This window comes from Salvelinus fontinalis, chromosome 27, assembly GCF_029448725.1.
Source record: "Salvelinus fontinalis isolate EN_2023a chromosome 27, ASM2944872v1, whole genome shotgun sequence".
Taxonomy (NCBI): domain Eukaryota; kingdom Metazoa; phylum Chordata; class Actinopteri; order Salmoniformes; family Salmonidae; genus Salvelinus; species Salvelinus fontinalis.
This window is the reverse complement of record NC_074691.1, coordinates 18796028-18814221: the sequence shown is the minus strand read 5'-3', so window position 1 is coordinate 18814221 and position 18194 is coordinate 18796028. Positions and strand designations below refer to the sequence as shown.

Here is an 18194-nt window from a genome sequence, read left to right as displayed (position 1 = left end):
GTCGATTCTAAGATCTTGCTCATGTCCATCTTCCAACTGTCAGGGACCACCTTGATTTTGAGGAAATAACATCCAACCCTGGGATTAACCTGATCAATTGTATCTCAATTCAGTTAAATAAGACATTTGATTTCTCCATAAGAATGCCCATTTAGTTTCTGAACTAAGTGGAATTGTGAGTGTAGAGCTCCCTAAGTGAGCCATCCTTATCTTTCCTCAACGAGAACTCAGGCTTAGAGATGCTGTCCATGTTCACTTCCTTTCAGGCCACAGTGTGACAAAAAAAACACACACACAAAAATATCTAAATGCATGTGCATTCAGCAAAACATTTGACCAATTGTGAGAAGACTGTATTAGTAAAAAAAACATGCACATTTACATTTCCCTTGGCTATAACATGTATGACAGGGCAAAAACCAAACCATATATAATATTTGTAAACTAAACCCGATGGTCCCTGGTAAAAAAGAATGTACTATAAAGGGAATATGGTGCCATTCGGGAAGCACACCCACATTGTGTGAAAAACTCGTGCAAAAAAGGCTGTGCATTGACATGAACTGTGTTTCTCAGAGATAAGGCCAGGCCCCGGCTGCAGCAGCACGTCAGCCACGTCTGTGTGTCCATTCTCTCAGGCGTACGTCAGCGAAGTGTCTCTCGTCGCATGGACATTGGCTCCGGAGTACAAGAACATAGGTGTAAATTCCACCCCGAGTGTTGTGTGTGTGATCTGGATAAAAAACTAAACAACTTTAGAAACTGTTGGTTTTGGTGATAGCCAAGGGAATTTCCATAATGTATGAAGCGAGGATGAGCCCATCTCAAATAGAGGTTGGTAGAGTTTGGTTTGAGAGAACCAAACAGAGAGGCTGTCCAGTTAGGAGATTTTCTGCTCACCTGCAGCCAGCAGGTATTTGACTAGCTCCAAGTGTCCCTCTAAGAGAAGTGTTGAGCAGTCCAGCTTGAAGTTGGCCCCGGCAGGGCCGTCTCTTGGATCCCCTCTGAGTGTTGATGTTGGTACCTGCAAACAAGAGACTACACTCTTAGTAAAAAAGGTGCTTCCCATAGGAGAAGAAAAATGGTTGTTCCCATAGGAGAACCCTTTGAATATCCTTTTTGGTTCCATGTAGAACCCTTTCCACTGAAGGTTTTACATGGAATGCAAAAGGGTTCTACCTGGAACCGAAAAGGGTTCTACTTGGAACTCTTTCAGAATCCTTTTTTCTAAGAGTGTACAGAGGAAAGTTTGAAAATGGCTTGGCTGGGAACGCACTTACTAAAGAGCTACTAATTTATTCACACTGTTGGCTATTGAAAAATTATTTCAATTTGTTTTGGAACAGCCAGCTTGTCTCTATTGCATCAACTCAGTAAGATAATGAGCTTAAAACTTAATATAATCACTTGATAATTTTGTTTCCAAAAGAGGGGTTTCGTATTTTGCCTCAACAATGAGCTTGGGTGGTCAATATGGTGGAAAAATCTCTAAACAGATTTACTAACTAGTTTAATTCAAACCCAGAGAGAAAGAGAGAGAGAGAGAGAGAGAGAGAGAGAGAGAGACCATACCTTGTGCCAAAAATAGCATCACCATGTCCTCTTGCCCCTCTCGTGCAGCCTCTATGAGTGGAGTGTATCCCTCATCATTGAACTCCTCCAGGTTGGCGCCCATCTCAATCAGCAGGGCAGCCACCTCGGTCGGTCCCCTTCAGGGGGCCAGCGTCAGGATAACAGAGTTCATCCCTAGTCCTGGTGCTAGCTGGACTGGGTTACAGATGAGCTAGCATGTAAGCCCGTAAGAACAAATAGAATTCGATAGCTTCGTTGGGAGTAGTGGTTGGAGGCAGATTGTTTTTGACATTTCATGCCTTGCAATGGCAGAGAACAGTCTCATGACAATGGTATGGACCTCTGAAGGCATTCCTCTCTACATCCCTGTATTTGTTGTTGAGTCCTTTCAGGTGATCCCTGAAAGGTTAGACTACTGCAATGCTCTACTTTCCGGCTACCCGGATAAAGCACTAAATAAACTTCAGTTAGTGCTAAATATGGCTGCTAGAATCCTGACTAGAACAAATAAATTTGTTCATATTACTCCAGTGCTAGCATCCCTACACTGGCTTCCTGTTAAGGCAAGGGCTGATTTCAAAGTTTTACTGCTAACCTACAAAGCATTACATGGGCTTGCTCCTACCTATCTTTCCGAGTTGGTCCTGCCGTACATACCTACACGTACGCTACGGTCACAAGACGCAGGCCTCCTAATTGTCCCTAGAATTTCTAAGCAAACAGCTGGAGGCAGGGCTTTCTCCTATAGATCTCCATTTTTATGGAATAGTCTGCCTACCCATGTGAGAGACACAGACTCGGTCTCAACCTTTAAGTCTTTACTGAAGACTTATCTCTTCTGGCCCAGGTGTGTGAAGGTGAACGGAAAGGCTCTGGAGCAACGAACCACCCTTGCTGTCTCTGCCTGGCCGGTTCCCCTCTCTCCACTGGGATTCTCTGCCTCTAACCCTATTACAGGGGCTGGGTCACTGGCTTACTGGTGCTCTTTCATGCCGTCCCTAGGAGGGGTGCGTCACTTGAGTGGGTTGAGTTACTGACGTGATCTTCCTGTCTGGGTTGGCACCCCCCCTTGGTTTGTGCTGTGGTGGAGGTCTTTGTGGGCTATACTCGGCCTTGTCTCAGGATGGTAAGTTGGTGGTTGAAGATATCCCTCTAGTGGTGTGGGGGCTGTGCTTTGGCAAAGTGGGTGGAGTTATATCCTTCCTGTTTGGCCCTGTCCGGGGGTATCATCGGATGGGGCCACAGTGTCTCCTGACCCCTCCTGTCTCAGCCTCCAATATTTATGCTGCAGTAATTTATGTGTTGGGGGGCTAGGGTTATTTGGTTATATCTGGAGTACTTCACCTGTCTTATCCGGTGTCCTGTGTGAATTTAAGTATGCTCTCTCTAATTCTCTCCTTCTTTCTCTCTCTCGGAGGACCTGAGCCCTAGGACCATGCGTCAGGACTACCGGGCATGATGACTCCTTGCTGTCCCCAGTCCACCTGGCCTTGCTGCTGTTCCAGTTTCAACTGTTCTGCCTGCGGCTATGGAACCCTGACCTGTCCACCGGACGTGCTACCTGTCCCAGACCTGCTGTTTTCAACTCTCTAGAGACCGCAGGAGCGGTAGAGATACTCCTAATGATCGGCTATGAAAAGCCAACTGACATTTACTCCTGATTATTATTTGACCATGCTGGTCATTTATGAACATTTGAACATCTTGGCCATGTTCTGTTATAATCTCCACCCGGCACAGCCAGAAGAGGACTGGCCACCCCTCAAAGCCTGGTTCCTCTCGAGGCTTCTTCCTAGGTTTTGGCCTTTCTAGGGAGTTTTTCCTAGCCGCCGTGCTTCTACACCTGCATTGCTTGCTGTTTGGGGTTTTAGGCTGGGTTTCTGTACAGCACTTCGAGATATTAGCTGATGTACGAAGGGCTATATAAAATAAACTTGATTTGATCCCTGGCCCCATACAGCTGTGGAAGGCTGTACATAAGCAGGGGACAGCCATGCGGAGCTACAGCGTATCTGCAGGGGCGGATTCTGTGAGTGTTCGAGGTGAACAACATGCTGCAATTCTTCCTATAAGATAAAAAATAAGAACAATAATTTGGTTAGTCACAATATTTCAATAAATGTACATTTCCTGCCTTAGTTACGGGTAAACTGTTATGGTTAGTTGTGAACTCAACCTATAATTTTGACATGAGTATAGCTCTGCAGATACTAGAATCTGAAGAATCTCAAATATAAAATATATTTTGATTTGTTTTACACTTTTTTGGTTACTACATGATTCCATGTGTTATTTCATAGTTTTGATGTCTTCACTATTATTCTACAATCTAGAAAATAGTAAAAGTAAAGAAATGCCTGTTACAGTTATTCTATCATTGCCTTGCCAAACAATAGTAATGTTATGTGGCAATACAACATTTTGTGGGTGGCTTTGCCACCCAGGCCTCTACGGTTGCCATGAAGGCATGTCTAGATCCACATCACGCTGGATAACAGGGCTCTGGTAAAGCTAGGTGGACCAATCATCTGCTTAGTGGATTCTACCAATTACAGATAGATTAACAAAGAAACTACAGCGTAAATGACCTGTTTCCCAAAGAGCAAAAGGGTTTAACTAATACCCTTGCAAATGTCCATTTCCTGTATCCCTAATAATTTGTATAATTAATTATTTGCATTATTGTTTTGAAGAAAAATGGTCATCAAATTATTGCAGCTGATGTCCTATTTGGGCTTCCCAGAAAAAGATTGTCTGGGATCAGCATTGAGGGCATTCTTCTGTGACCAAGACAAAGCCTGCATTCCAAACGCTTAAAAGACACACCCTCTCCCCTTAGCCCTCAAATTAAGTGGACACTTCTGATGACGTATCATGATGTCTGACGTGTTTACACTTGCAGGGCAAGGGGCGAGGGAGGAAGGAATTAATTTTAAATGGACCGCCCTTGCCCGGAAATTCGTCACTTGTTCCTCCCGCAATGATAGTTATTTCAGCCACTGGTAGCTTGTGGGTGCTTTATATGCGCTACAGTCAATTATGATTGCATGTCTACTTATATTAAATACAGTATATCATTATTAATATACGCCTACTGTATGATAGCTATAAAATGAATTAGCTAACTAACGTTAGCCTGCCTAGCTGGAACTTTGAATTAATTTGTTTTATTTTATTTCTACAATTTCCAAAAGCTAACCAAACAAAAACATCAATACTTTTACGAAATGTTTGTGCATTAGTAGCATAATTTCTAACTTATTTACATTTGTTTTTACTTAAGCCTCTTGACTCCATATTGATTTTGAGGTTAAGTTTTGGCTGACTTTATTTAGCGGATTATGTAATCATCGTGAATTGAATTATGGTGCGTTTCAGGCCCTGAAGTGAACATAATTGTACACTCGCAAACTCCATTAAAAACGAGGGCTGAGGGGCTTACTTTGCAAACTTCCATTGCTTGGCCGCAGGGATTCCCTCAAGGTCATAAGGTGAGGGTAAATGGACGAGGGTGTGTCCACGGTCCAAACACTTAAAAGACACACCCTATCGCTTTCAGCCCTCAAATTAAGTGGACACTTCTGATGATGTATCATGACGTTTGACGAGTATACACTTGCAGGGCAAGGGGCGAGGGAGGAAGGAATGATTTTTAAATGGACCACCCTTGGCCGGGAATTCGTCACTCGTTCATCCCGCAATGATTGTGTTTCAGCCACCTGTAGCTTGTGGGTGCTTTATATGTGCTACAGTAAATGATGAGGGTATGTCTACTTATATTAAATACAGTATATCATTATTAATATACTCCTACTGTATGATGGCTATCAGATTAATTAGCTAACTAACGTTAGCTCTCTTAGTTCCTTTTTACAAGAGCAAAAAAAATGCTTGTGTTTTCTCACCCTCAACCCATTTTGCTCTAGATCTAATAAAGGCCCCTTTAACTAAATCAATGTACATTTGATCTAGTTCTATTCGAAATGTATACAAATCTGTTTCTTCCTCGGCTGAAAGGGTATCCTTTTCTAAAAGAACATTCAATTTATTCATAAGCTCATCTTCTTTCAAACATTTCTGCTTCTTTAGTTCCTTACTGCGTGTAATGGCGAAAGATCTTACCTTGAATTTAAATATTTCCCAGTTACTTTCATGCTTTGGTTCTAAATCATTTGAGTTAAACAAGTGTATGTTCAAGTTATTTGTGCTCTTGTTAAAGACTAGATAATTTAGGAGTGAATTATTACGTTTCCAGTATCCTCGAATGCCATTGGATTTTCAGCACATTCTAACTTCAATATTATAATTTTATGATCAGTCAAAGGAGCATGTTTATGATTTACTTATTGTACATACTGTAAAAGTGGGGGAGAAATGAGAAAGATCAATTCTGGATCTCCATGTATTGATCACTGTCAGTTTACTGCAAAATTATGTGATGTCACTATTCTGAGATCTTTGAGCTATTCTAGTTGGACATCTATCTAAAGAGTTATCAGGTGTTTCATTAAAGTCTCCAGCTATTATGAGCCATACTTGTTTTTCAGCTCAGTATCAGCAAGATCCAAAAATAAAGTCTAATTTGAGGTGTAAGTGTTGTACCCATAGACATTGCATATAATAAAACAAGCATTATCTAGTTTTGAGATCAATATAACCCTTCTCCCATCTTTGGATATACAAGACTCTGAAATATCACCTCTAAACTTATGAAGCAATATTATATTACCAGCTGAGTGGTTAGACCGTGACTATAATAAACAGTATTTCCCTATTGTGATTTCCAAAAACTAGAATCTGAATTGCAGGAGTGAGTCTTTGAGTAGAATGAAATCTGCATTAGTGTTTACAAAATTAAAAAAAATAGCTTTTTCTTTTAGTTATGTTCCGTAAACCCCTGGCATTTAGAGATACAGTATTTAGTGCATTAAATTCAAAACGTTGCATAACCTGATAAAAATAAGAAGACAAATACAGTGTAGTGATATGAATATCTGATTAACTAGTAAGCTAGGTTTCGTCCCTCGCCTGCAAGTGTCAACTCGTCAGACGTCATGACACGTCATCAGAACTTCATTTGAGAGCTGAGGGGAGAGGGTGTGTCTTTTAAGTGTTTGGAATGCAGCCCGTATTTTGGCTAATGTAATACGACATCCGGGAAGTTTTGGCATACTAACTATATACATACTGTGACCAATAAGCATACTAAATACTCAATGTACGTTAGTATGAGTATACGATCACAGATCTCGTTTTTTTCCGCCGAGTTCTAAGTTGTCTTGAAAGCGCAACTGTATACACTACAGTATCACCATGATATATGGGAGCTATACAACGCAGACGGACCATTAGAGCTACTACGTCATCTCAACATATCCACAGATTTGTATAACTAAACCAAGATAGACCGCATCCTTTCGTTTCCAACGCGAACAAATGAGTCATAGTGTGCAGAACAAGTAAGGGTGTGGGCAGAGTCAAGCACGAGCTAGCGAGATCCTATTTGCCTGTTCGAGCATTCATCTCCATATTTCCGTGAAGTGCACGTGTAGAATAACTTAATTCGCCTTTTCACTCCTAAACAATTTGATTTTTAAAATATTTTGTCAAAGTCTCCAAAACTTTGTCCACTCTGTTAACAGATTTTAGTTTTGGGAACAGAAAACTGTATTGAGATCAAATGTTTCATCGATGAGAAAATTTGCAGAATGTCGTCCAAAATCAATCTCCTTCCATCTTCTCCCACTGCTGGCCACTGGGCTTCCTCTCAATGCTAAATTTGGTAGTGAACGGAAACGCCACGCGGATGCTTGGTAAAATATCTATCTCGTTGATCTATCTGTGACATACGCGTTACAGAAGCGGTAAATCGAAAACGGCTGCCATCAGGAAATAGATCTCGGGAGCCGGACCGGCTAAATTGAGAACAGCGCGACGCACAAAGTAATTTATCCAGCGACATGGAAGACACCTGCATGTTCTGTATGATTGCTAAAAACCAAGACAAGGACACAGAAATTGTTAAACAGGTAATAATAAATCATGGGGATAGGCTCGTAAGCAAGCATTTCACGGTCAAGTCAGTGTTTCTAGTCCCGAACCCTGTTTCGGCTGCTGCTACTTTTTTGCTTTGGTACTGTAGTTATCTGACTCCCCCCCCAGAAAGACAATTTCCATAAACGTCCACATAGAGATGTGAAAATTCTTAATAAGACACACTAGTCATTTGTGCACAAAACAATTTAATTATTAAAATAATCATTTTTCATCACACACAGCCGAAGATATTAACATTTTATATACATCCAACAGAGTACCACAGTAGGAGTCATAATACGAATAACACTTAGGGGTCAAACAAGGAAATGGTTCCCATTGTTTCTCCACCATTCATTTTTCCCATAGGGGATTTTAGAAACACTTAAAATAAGGTCTGTGTTTTGTTTAGGTTTACCCTGGCATGACGTTTTGATAACCGTGTAAATCTCTCCAGGACAAGGTGGCTTTTATCAATATATTCACCTGTATTCACCCCCCAAAATGAAACGCTAATTAGCTGCTAATGTGGCTATCATAAAGACCTACAAATGCCATGATGATCTAGATGATACTGCCAAATCGAGGTAAAGGTAAGAATCGATTGATTAACTATCTAACGCTAGCTAAACCATAGTAATAAATAAAATGGCTACATTTCTTTAAATGGACAATTCTGTGAACTGTCTTGTGCAAGTTTTTAATTGACACTACCTGTTAGCAAAGGTGTCAGCTAGAGAAGATGTAGGAGCTCGTAGGGATTTGTTTTACATGATAGATCTAGGGAGTTTTTCCTAGCCACTGTGCTTCTACACCTGCGTTGCTTGCTGTTTGGGGTTTTAGGCTGGGTTTCTGTACATCACTTTGACATCAGCTGATGTAAGAAGGGCTTTATAAATACATTTGATTGATTGATGATGTCTACTTTGATGGTAATTAGCATTTTCGATTCAGAGTAAATGGAGCAGAATATATTGATAAAAGTCACCTTGTTCAAGAGAGATTTACATGGTTATCAAAACATTGTGCTAAGGTAAGCCTACACGAAACACAGACCTCATTTTAAAATGCTGGAAAAAACTATTGGAACCGTTTTTCTGTCTGACCGCTATGTTTTTTGGGTATTATGACACCTCCACTGTGGGGCTAGGTCTGCCATGTTTTTGGATGACATGATGACATCGTCACTGAACCCTGTGCGCACTGAGTGCTAGTGCACGTGTGATGTTGGTCAGTATCAGAGTGACCGTTCGGAAAATGTGGCCCACTGTCACGTTCTGACCCTAGTTATTGTGTTAATCCTTTGTTTTTTGGTCAGGACGTGAGCTGTGTGGGCATTCTATGTGTTGTGTTTCTATGTTGGGTTTAATGTGTTGCCTGATATGGTTCTCAATTAGAGGCAGGTGTTTGACGTTTCCTCTGATTGCGAACCATCTTAAGGTAGGCTGTTCTCACTGTTTGTTTGTGGGTGATTGTCTTCCGTGTCTGTATGTATGTTCGTACCACACGGGACTGTAGCGTTGGTATGTAGTCTGTACCTGTTCGTGCGTTCTTCGTGTATTTATAAGTTCTCATGTTTTAGGTCAGTCTACGTCGTTTATTTGTTTTGTAGTTTGTTAAAGAGTTTTCGTGTTTCGTCGTTCTGTTAAATAATAAATATTCATCATGTCTTCACAACCCGCTGCATTTGTCTGATCCCTACTCCTCCTCTTCAGACGAAGAGGAGGAGAGAAACCGTTACACCCACGGTGCTCAGAATGGCAGAAATCACATTTAGTTTATGGTAATTTATCTTAACAGAACATGCAACTCTGATGCAACAGCATGCGTCATTCTTACCGAATTCCGATGAGCAATTTGAAGATGTTAGAATACATAGGCGGCGCGTCCATAAGGCTAGGGGAAGCTTTCCCCTGAAGGAAATTGAATTAAATTGCCAAAATGATATAGCCTAAATAGCTTACTCCTGTCTATACTAGAGGTCGACCGACTATGATTTTTCAACGTCGGTACCGATTATTGGAGGACCAAAAATAGCCGATTCCAATTAATCGACCTATTTATTTATATATATTTATTTATCAGTTGAAGTCGGAAGTTTAAATACACCTTAGCCAAATACATTTAACTCAGTTCTTCACAATTCCTGACATTTAATCCTAGTAAAAATTCCCTATCTCAGTTCAGTTAGGATCACCATGTTATTTTAAGAATGTGAAATGTCAGAATAATAGTGGAGAGAATGATTTATTCAGCTTTTATTTCTTTCATCACATTCCCAGTGGGTCAGAAGTTTACATACACTCAATTTGTATTTGGTAGCATTGCCTTTAAATTGTTTAACTTGGGTCAAACATTTCAGGTAGCCTTCCACAAGCTTCCCACAATAAGTTGGGTGAATTTTGGCCTATTCCTCCTGACAGAGCTGGTGTAACTGAGTCAGGTTTGTAGGCTGTCGTAGCTGAATCTGAATTAGTTAGGTAACATAGATAAATAAGATGATTTATTTACTTTCATAATATGCAGATAATCAGAAAGGGAGAAGGGCTCCACTATGTTTGTACGCTAGTCACTCCCTTCTTTTCCCATTGGGGGGAGGAGTATGGCAGTGTCTGGAATCATTGTATTACCCCTCTGATGTGTTGATGAATCTTGAGATAGTATATGACCTAGAGGTTCAATCCCCTTAGTGAGCTTCTCCAGGGTGGGGAGAAGAGGGGGTGTATTTGAGATGGGAGTATCTAGAATTGACAATTGATATATGCCATTGGATGAGGTAATGTTTTGGTCCTAAGTGGTACCAAGAACGAGATTAGAATCTCGTCTAAAGAGACCAAACTGAATGATAATTTGTAGCTAATGCTATCTGGATGGGATACTCCTCATTCAAGTAAAAGGTTATTTGTAATGTTCCTAAGATCTGTTATTCGTCATGTGTGTTGAGAGGGGTGTATCTTTCTATAAAAGATACTAAGAATTGTTTTGTAAGGACTCTCAGAGAATTAATTTATAGACACTGAATTGATCTGAGAGTCAAAAGGGCTATGGTGAAGCTCATATAATTAAAGATGGAGTTTAAAATATAACTCTGACTTGTGTGTGGTTTGTAAACTCTGATCATTTAGTAATACGGGAAATTACCACAACAAGGCCTCCTTGCTCGCACACGCTTTTTCAGTTTTGCCCACAAATTTTCTATGGGATTGAGGTCAGGGCTTTGTGATGGCCACTCCAATACCTTGACTTTGTTGTCCTTAAGCCATTTTGCCACAGCTTTGGAAGTATGCTTGGGTTCATTGTCCATTTGGAAGACCCATTTGCGATCAAGCTTTAACTCCCTGACTGATGTCTTGAGATGTTGCTTCAATATATCCATATAATTTTCCACCCTCATGATGCCATCTATTTTGTGAAGTGCACCAGTCCCTCCTGCAGCAAAGCATCTCCACAACATGATGCTGCCACCCCCGTGCTTCACGGTTGGGATGGTGTTCTTTGGCTTGCAAGCATTCCCCTTTTTCCTCTGAAGATAAGGATGGTCATTATGGCCAAACAGTTCTATTTTTGTTTCATCAGACCAGAGGACATTTCTCCAAAAAGTACAATCTTTGTCCCCATGTGCAGTTGCAAACCGTAGTCTGGCTTTTATGGCGGTTTTGGAGCAGTGGCTTCTTCCTTGCTGAGCGGCCTTTCAGGTTATGTCGACATAGGACTCGTTTTTAGTGTGGATATAGATACTTTTGTACCTGTTTCCTCCAGCATTTTCACAAGGTCCTATGCTGTTGTTCTGGGATTGATTTGCACTTTTCGTACCAAAATACGTTCATCTCTAGGAGACAGAACGCTTCTCCTTCCTGAGTGGTATGACGGCTGCGTGGTCCCATGGTGTTTATACTTGAGTACTATTGTTTGTACAGATAAACGTGGTACATTCAGCCATTTGGAAATTACTCCCAAGGAGGAACCAGACTTGTGGAGGTCTACAATCATTTTTCTGAGGTCTTGGCTGATTTCTTTTGATTTTCCCACGATGTCAAGGAAAGAGGAACTGAGTTTGAAGGTAGGCCTTGAAATAAATCCACATGTACACCTCCAATTGACTCAAATTATGTCAATTAGCCTATCAGAAGCTTCTAAAGCCATGAAATAATTTTCTGGAATTTTCCAAGCTGTTTAAAGGCACAGTCAACTTAGTATATGTAAACTTCTGACCCACTGTAATTGTGATACAGTGAATTATAAGTGAAATAATCTGTCTGTAAACAATTGTTAGAAAAATGACTTGTGTCATGCACAAAGTAGATGTCTTACCCGACTTGCCAAAACTATAGTTTGTTAACAAGACATTTGTGGAGTGGTTGAAAAATGAGTTTTAATGTCTTCAACCTCAGTGAATGTAAACTTCCGACTTCAACTGTATATATATATATATTTTTTTTTAGTAATGACAATTACAACAATACTGAATGAACAATGAACACTTTTATTTTAATATAATACCAAAATAAAATCTATTTAGTCTCAAATAAATAATGAAACATGCTCAATTTGGTTTAAATAATGCAAAAACACAGTGTTGGAGAAGAAAGTAAAAGTGCAATATGTGCCATTAAAAAAGCTAACGTTTAAGTTCCTTGCTCCGAACATGAGAACATATGAAAGCTGGTGGTTCAATATTCCCAGGTAAGAAGTTTTAGGTTGTAGTTATTATAGGAATTATGACGCGTCGACTCTTTCTCTGTATGCCATTTGTATTTCATATACCTTTTGACTATTGGATGTTCTAATAGGCACTTTAGTATTGCCAGCTTAATCTCAGGAGTTGATAGGCTTGAAGTCATAACCAGCGCTTGCTAAGAATCAAGCATTGCTAAGAGCTGCTGGCAAACACAGTAAAGTTTGAAAGAATGCTTACGAGCCTGTTGCCGCCTACCACCGCTCAGTCAGACTGCTCTATCAAATATCAAATCATAGACTTAATTATAATATAATAAACACAGAAATACGAGCCTTTGGTCATTAATTTTGTTGATCTGGAAACGATCATTTAGAAAACAAAACGTTTATTCTTTGTGAAATACTTAACCGTTCCGTATTTTATCGAACGGGTGGCAACCCTAAGTGTAAATATTGCTGTTAGATTGCACAACCTTCAATGTTATGTCATAATTATATAAAATTCTGGCAAATTAGTTCGCAATGAGCCAGGCGGCCCAAACTGTTGCATATACCCTGACTTTGCGTGCAATGAACGCAAGAGAAGTGGCACGATTTCCCTAGTTGATATTGCCTGCTAACATGAATTTCTTTTAACTAAATATGCAAGTTTAAAAAAATATACTTCTGTGTATTGATTTTAACCTGTTTGGGCTGCAGGGGCAGTATTGAGTAGCCAGATAAAAGGTGCCCATTTCAAACGGCCTCGTACTCAATTCTTGCTCGTACAATATGCATATTATTATTACTATTGGATAGAAAACACTCTCTAGTTTCTAAAACCGTTTGAATTATATCTGTGAGTAAAACAGAACTCATTTGGCACAAACTTCCTGACCAGGAAGTGGAAAGTCTGAAATCGAGGCTCTGTTCTAGTTCCTGCCTATAAATGGGCATGATACGTATTAGTATACATGCACTTCATACACCTTCCCCTGGATGTCAAGAGGCGGTGAGAGAAGAAATTGAGTGTTTATCTTGGTCTGAAGTGGAATACAAGCTCTTGGAATGACGTGTCACCCATTTCCTGTTTTCAGGAAGGCGCGAGAAGGAACCTGGATTTGCCTTCTGATAATCTGCCGTTATGGACGACTAATATCTCCGGCTTTGATTTTATTTGATACATGTGACCATATCATGGTAAAGTATGTTTTTTCAATATAGTTTAATCAGATTATTGAATTTTTTTCGGGAGCTAGTGTGCTTGCTAAATCGAGAGGGAAAGAGGCCGTTCTAAATCCAAACAACGATTGTTCTTGAGAAAGGACCCCTTGTCCAACATTCTGATGAAAGATCAGCAAAAGTAGGAAACATTTTATGATGCTATTTCATATATCTGTCGTACATGTGAACTAGTCGTCGGGGCCCAGCTTTTGGGTACTCTAGCTATACCGAAGCTGTATGTTGTAATGAAGTTATTTTTAGAATTCTAACACGGCGATTTCATTAATAACTAATGGATCTATCACTTCCTATACAACATGTATTTTTTAGTTATGTTTATGAATAGCTATTTGGTCAGAATATGTGTCAGAAAAAGTGTCAGAAAAATATCCGGACGTTGTGGGAAAAAGTAGCTACGATAGCACAATGTATAACCACTGATTTCAGCTCTAAATATGCACATTTTCGAACAAAACATAAGTGTATGTATAACCTGATGTCTGTCATCTTCATCGGACTGTCATCTGATGAAGAATATCAAGGTTAGTCAAAAATTATATCTTTTACTGGTTTGTTACGATCGCTACTGGGAAATGGCTTGTGTTTCTGGCTATTGTGGTAAGCTAATATAACGCTATATTGTGTTTTTGCTGTAAAACACTTAATAAATCGGAAATATTGGCTGGAATCACAAGATGCCTGTCTTTCATTTGCTGTACACTATGTATTTTTTCAGAAATGTTTTATGATAAGTAATTAGGTATTTGACGTTGGTGTCTGTAATTATTCTGGCTGCTTTCGGTGCCATTTCTGATTGTAGCTGCAATGTAAACTATGATTTATACCTGAAATATGCACATTTTTCGAACAAAACATAGATTTATTGTATAACATGTTATAAGACTGTCATCTGATGAAGTTTTTTCTTGGTTAGTTTGGTTGGTTCTTGGTTAGTTAGGTTGGCTTTGTGCATGCTACCTGTGCTGTGAAAAATGTCTGTCCTTTTTGTATTTGGTGGTGAGCTAACATAAATATACGTGCTGTTTTTGCTGTAAAACATTTTAAAAATCGGACATGTTGGCTGGATTCACAAGATGTGTACCTTTCATTTGCTGTATTGGACTTGTTAATGTGTGAAAGTTAAATATTTAAAAAATATATATTTTGAATTTCGCGCCCTGCACTTGAGCTGGCTGTTGTCATATTGTGGGCGGCCTCGGGCTTGCAGCCAGAAGAAGTTTAAGAAAGGCATTGATGTTTATGGTTAGGTACATTCGTGCAGCGATTGTGCTTTTTTTCGCGAATGTGCTTTTGTTAAATCATCCCCCATTTGGCGAAGTAGGCTGTGATTTGATGATAAATTTACAGGCACCGCATTGATTATATGCAATGCAGGACAAGCTAGTTAACTACACATGGTTTATGATATTACTAGGTTAACTAGTGATTATGTGAAGATTGATTGTTTTTTATAAGATAAGTTTAATGCTAGCTATCAACTTACCATGGCTCCTTGCTGCACTCGTGTAATAGGTGGTCAGCCTGCCACGCAGTTTCATCATGGAATGCAATGTAATCGGCGTCCAAAAATGGCGTTTACCGATTGTTATGAAAACTTGAAATCGGCCCTAATTATTTGTCCATGCCGATAAATCGATTGACATCTAGTCTATACAGAAATAAATACAATCATTCAAAATAGGCTAATACACCAGAAAGAATGATTTGTAGTAATGATGATCATCAGCTTCTTCTTTTTTACTGTCGATTGTTTTAAAATCGGATTGCTCCTACAGTCGGAAGGGGCAATTTGTGCAAAGCGCACTGCAAATACCAAATATATTATTGTTGAGTTGTGACTGTCAGTGAAAAGCAGAGAGACCCAGCCAGACTCATCTCAATATTTAAAAATACAATCACGGGAAAAACATTTGGAAAGCGAAAAGGCTATTGCTGTAGCTAGAAGACAATGAAAAGACTCCAATCTGTCCTTTAATTATAAAAAATGTCAATTTAATTGAGCAAAAATTTGCCTATCGTATTGGCACCCGCGGAGAACATCTGCCATATCCCCGTTGAGTGTGCATATTGATTGTCTTTTGTGCCACTTTTATTTGTTTTTGGACAATATTTTCCTCCTCCAGATTAGATGGATGTCATATTCTATTTGCGTTTCCCCTTTTAATAGGCCCAGAGTAGACTACCCTGTAATTTGTCACATTAAAAATATATTCTGCTAATGTTTCTAGTTGTGTCAAGACACACAGGTGTCTGTAATCATGGCCAAGAGTGGCCTAATATCATTGGTTAATTTCTCATATTAAAATGGCATAGAAAGAGCAACATACAATAAATACAAATGGATAGCATACGATCATAGACTCACTTAAGACCACACAAGCCTACAAATTAGCTCCCCTAATCCTGACATTTCTATTGAACCAGTATGTTGCTCACTTGCACATACTCCGACTCCTTTTAGAAGCAAGAGTTATTTTATACCTCCAACCAATCGCAATCACTCTATCGAGACATATTGTAGACTTGTTGAAAAAGATGTTGCGCAACTCCTTAAGAACAAACAGGAGTCCAAATCTTTTCACAATTTACATAAGGATGAAAAACAAGCTTTGCTTGATTTACAATCCGATACCTCAGTCCTTATTCGTCCTGCTGACAAGGGTGGGTCGGTTGTACTTATGGATAGGACAGCTTATGTAAATGAGTGTCATAGACAGCTGCTTGACAACTACTGCAATGCTCTACTTTCCAGCTACCAGGATAAAGCACTAAATAAACTTCAGTTAGTGCTAAATACGGCTGCTAGAATCCTGACTAGAACCAAGAAATTTGATCATATTACTCCAGTGCTAGCTTCCCTACACTGGCTTCCTGTTAAGGCAAGGGCTGATTTCAAGGTTTTACTGTTAACCTATAAAGCGTTACATGGGCTTGCTCCTACCTATCTTTCCGAGTTGGTCCTGCCGTACATACCAACACGTACGCTACGGTCACAAGACGCAGGCCTCCTAATTGTCCCTAGAATTTCTAAGCAAACAGCTGGAGGCAGGGCTTTCTCCTATAGATCTCCATTTTTATGGACTGGTCTGCCTACCAATGTGAGAGACGTAGACTCGGTCTCAACCTTTTAAGTCTTTACTGAAGACTTATCTCTTCAGTAGGTCATATGATTGAGTGTAGTCTGGCCCAGGAGTGTGAAGGTGAACGGAAAGGCTCTTGAGCAACGAACCGCCCTTGCTATCTCTGCCTGGCCGGTTCCCCTCCACTGGGATTCTCTACCTCTAACCCTATTACAGGGGCTGAGTCACTGGCTTACTGGTGCTCTTTCATGCCGTCCCTAGGAGGGGTGCGTCACTTGAGTGGGTTGAGTTACTGACGTGATCTTCCTGTCTGGGTTGGCGCCCCCCCCTTGGTTTGTGCTGTGGTGGAGATCTTTGTGGGCTATACTCTGCCTTGTCTCAGAATTGTAAGTTGGTGGTTGAAGATATCCCTCTAGTGGTGCGGGGGCTGTGCTTTGGCAAAGTGGGTTGGGTTATATCCTTCCTGTTTGGCCCTGTCCGGGGGTATCATCGGATGGGGCCACAGTGTCTCCTGACCCCTCCTGTCTCAGCCTCCAGTATTTATGCTGCAGTAGTTTGTGTCTGGGGGCTAGGGCCAGTTGGTTATATCTGGAGTACTTCTCCTGTCTTATCCAGTGTCCTGTGTGAATTTAAGTATACTCTCTCTAATTCTCTCCTTCTCTTTTTCTTTCTCTCTCTCTCGGAGGATCTGAGCCCTAGGACCATACGTCAGGACTACCGGGCATGATGACTCCTTGCTGTCCCCAGTCCACCTGGCCTTGCTGCTGTCCCAGTTTCAACTGTTCTGCCTGCGGTTATGGAACCCCTACCTGTCCCAGACCTGCTGTTTTCAACTCTTAATTATCGGCTTTGAAAAGCCAACTGACATTTATTCCTGATTATTATTTGACCATGCTTGTCATTTATGAACATTTTGAACATCTTGGCCATGTTCTGTTATAATCTCCACCCGGCACAGCCAGAAGAGGACTGGCCACCCCTCATAGCCTGGTTCCTCTCTAGGTTTCTTCCTAGGTTTTGGCCTTTCTAGGGAGTTTTTCCTAGCCACCGTGCTTCTACACCTGCATTGCTTGCTGTTTGGGGTTTTAGGCTGGGTTTCTGTACAGCACTTCGAGATATTAGCTGATGTACGAAGGGCTATATAAAATAAACTTGATTGATTGATGTAAAATGTTCAGATTTCAACAGTTACGTAGGCCTATATGTTTTATAAATGCATACTGCCTCCCGTTCATTGCAAAGTGGTGTGTGATGCACTGATGCCTTACTACCGTTGCCTGTGCACTTGGCGAATGGGAAGTGCGCTTCAATTACCATTTTGAGAAATAAAAAGTTATTTTTAATCGTGGCCATCAAGACTGTTTTTAATACACAATTGCATTTAGAATTGTTGCGCAATGATTAGTCTTTTAAAGCAATATGTTTCAATCCAGAAGCAACAAATAAGCTTTTTGAGGAGATATAGCAGCAGCTCTTGTGCTGTCTGGCAGATTTTCTGCTCAAAGTAGGCTCTATCTGTATGCTGTGCGCGTGTGATAAATAAGATGCATAACGACTAATAAAAATACACACGCCCCAATTTATTTCCCCAAAATTATGCAAATT

General features: G+C 40.3%; 1 protein-coding gene across 1 annotated transcript in view; it reads left to right on the top strand.

Moving 5' to 3' along the window:
* Positions 1–18194, top strand: part of LOC129825227 (adenosine 5'-monophosphoramidase HINT3-like) — a 29287-nt gene that overhangs the window by 9227 nt on the left and 1866 nt on the right. Inside the window, exon 2 of the mRNA XM_055885138.1 lies at positions 2990–7601. Coding sequence (XP_055741113.1) covers positions 7533–7601 — 69 coding nt within the window. The 5' untranslated portion in view covers positions 2990–7532. The remainder of the gene's footprint in view (positions 1–2989; positions 7602–18194) is intronic.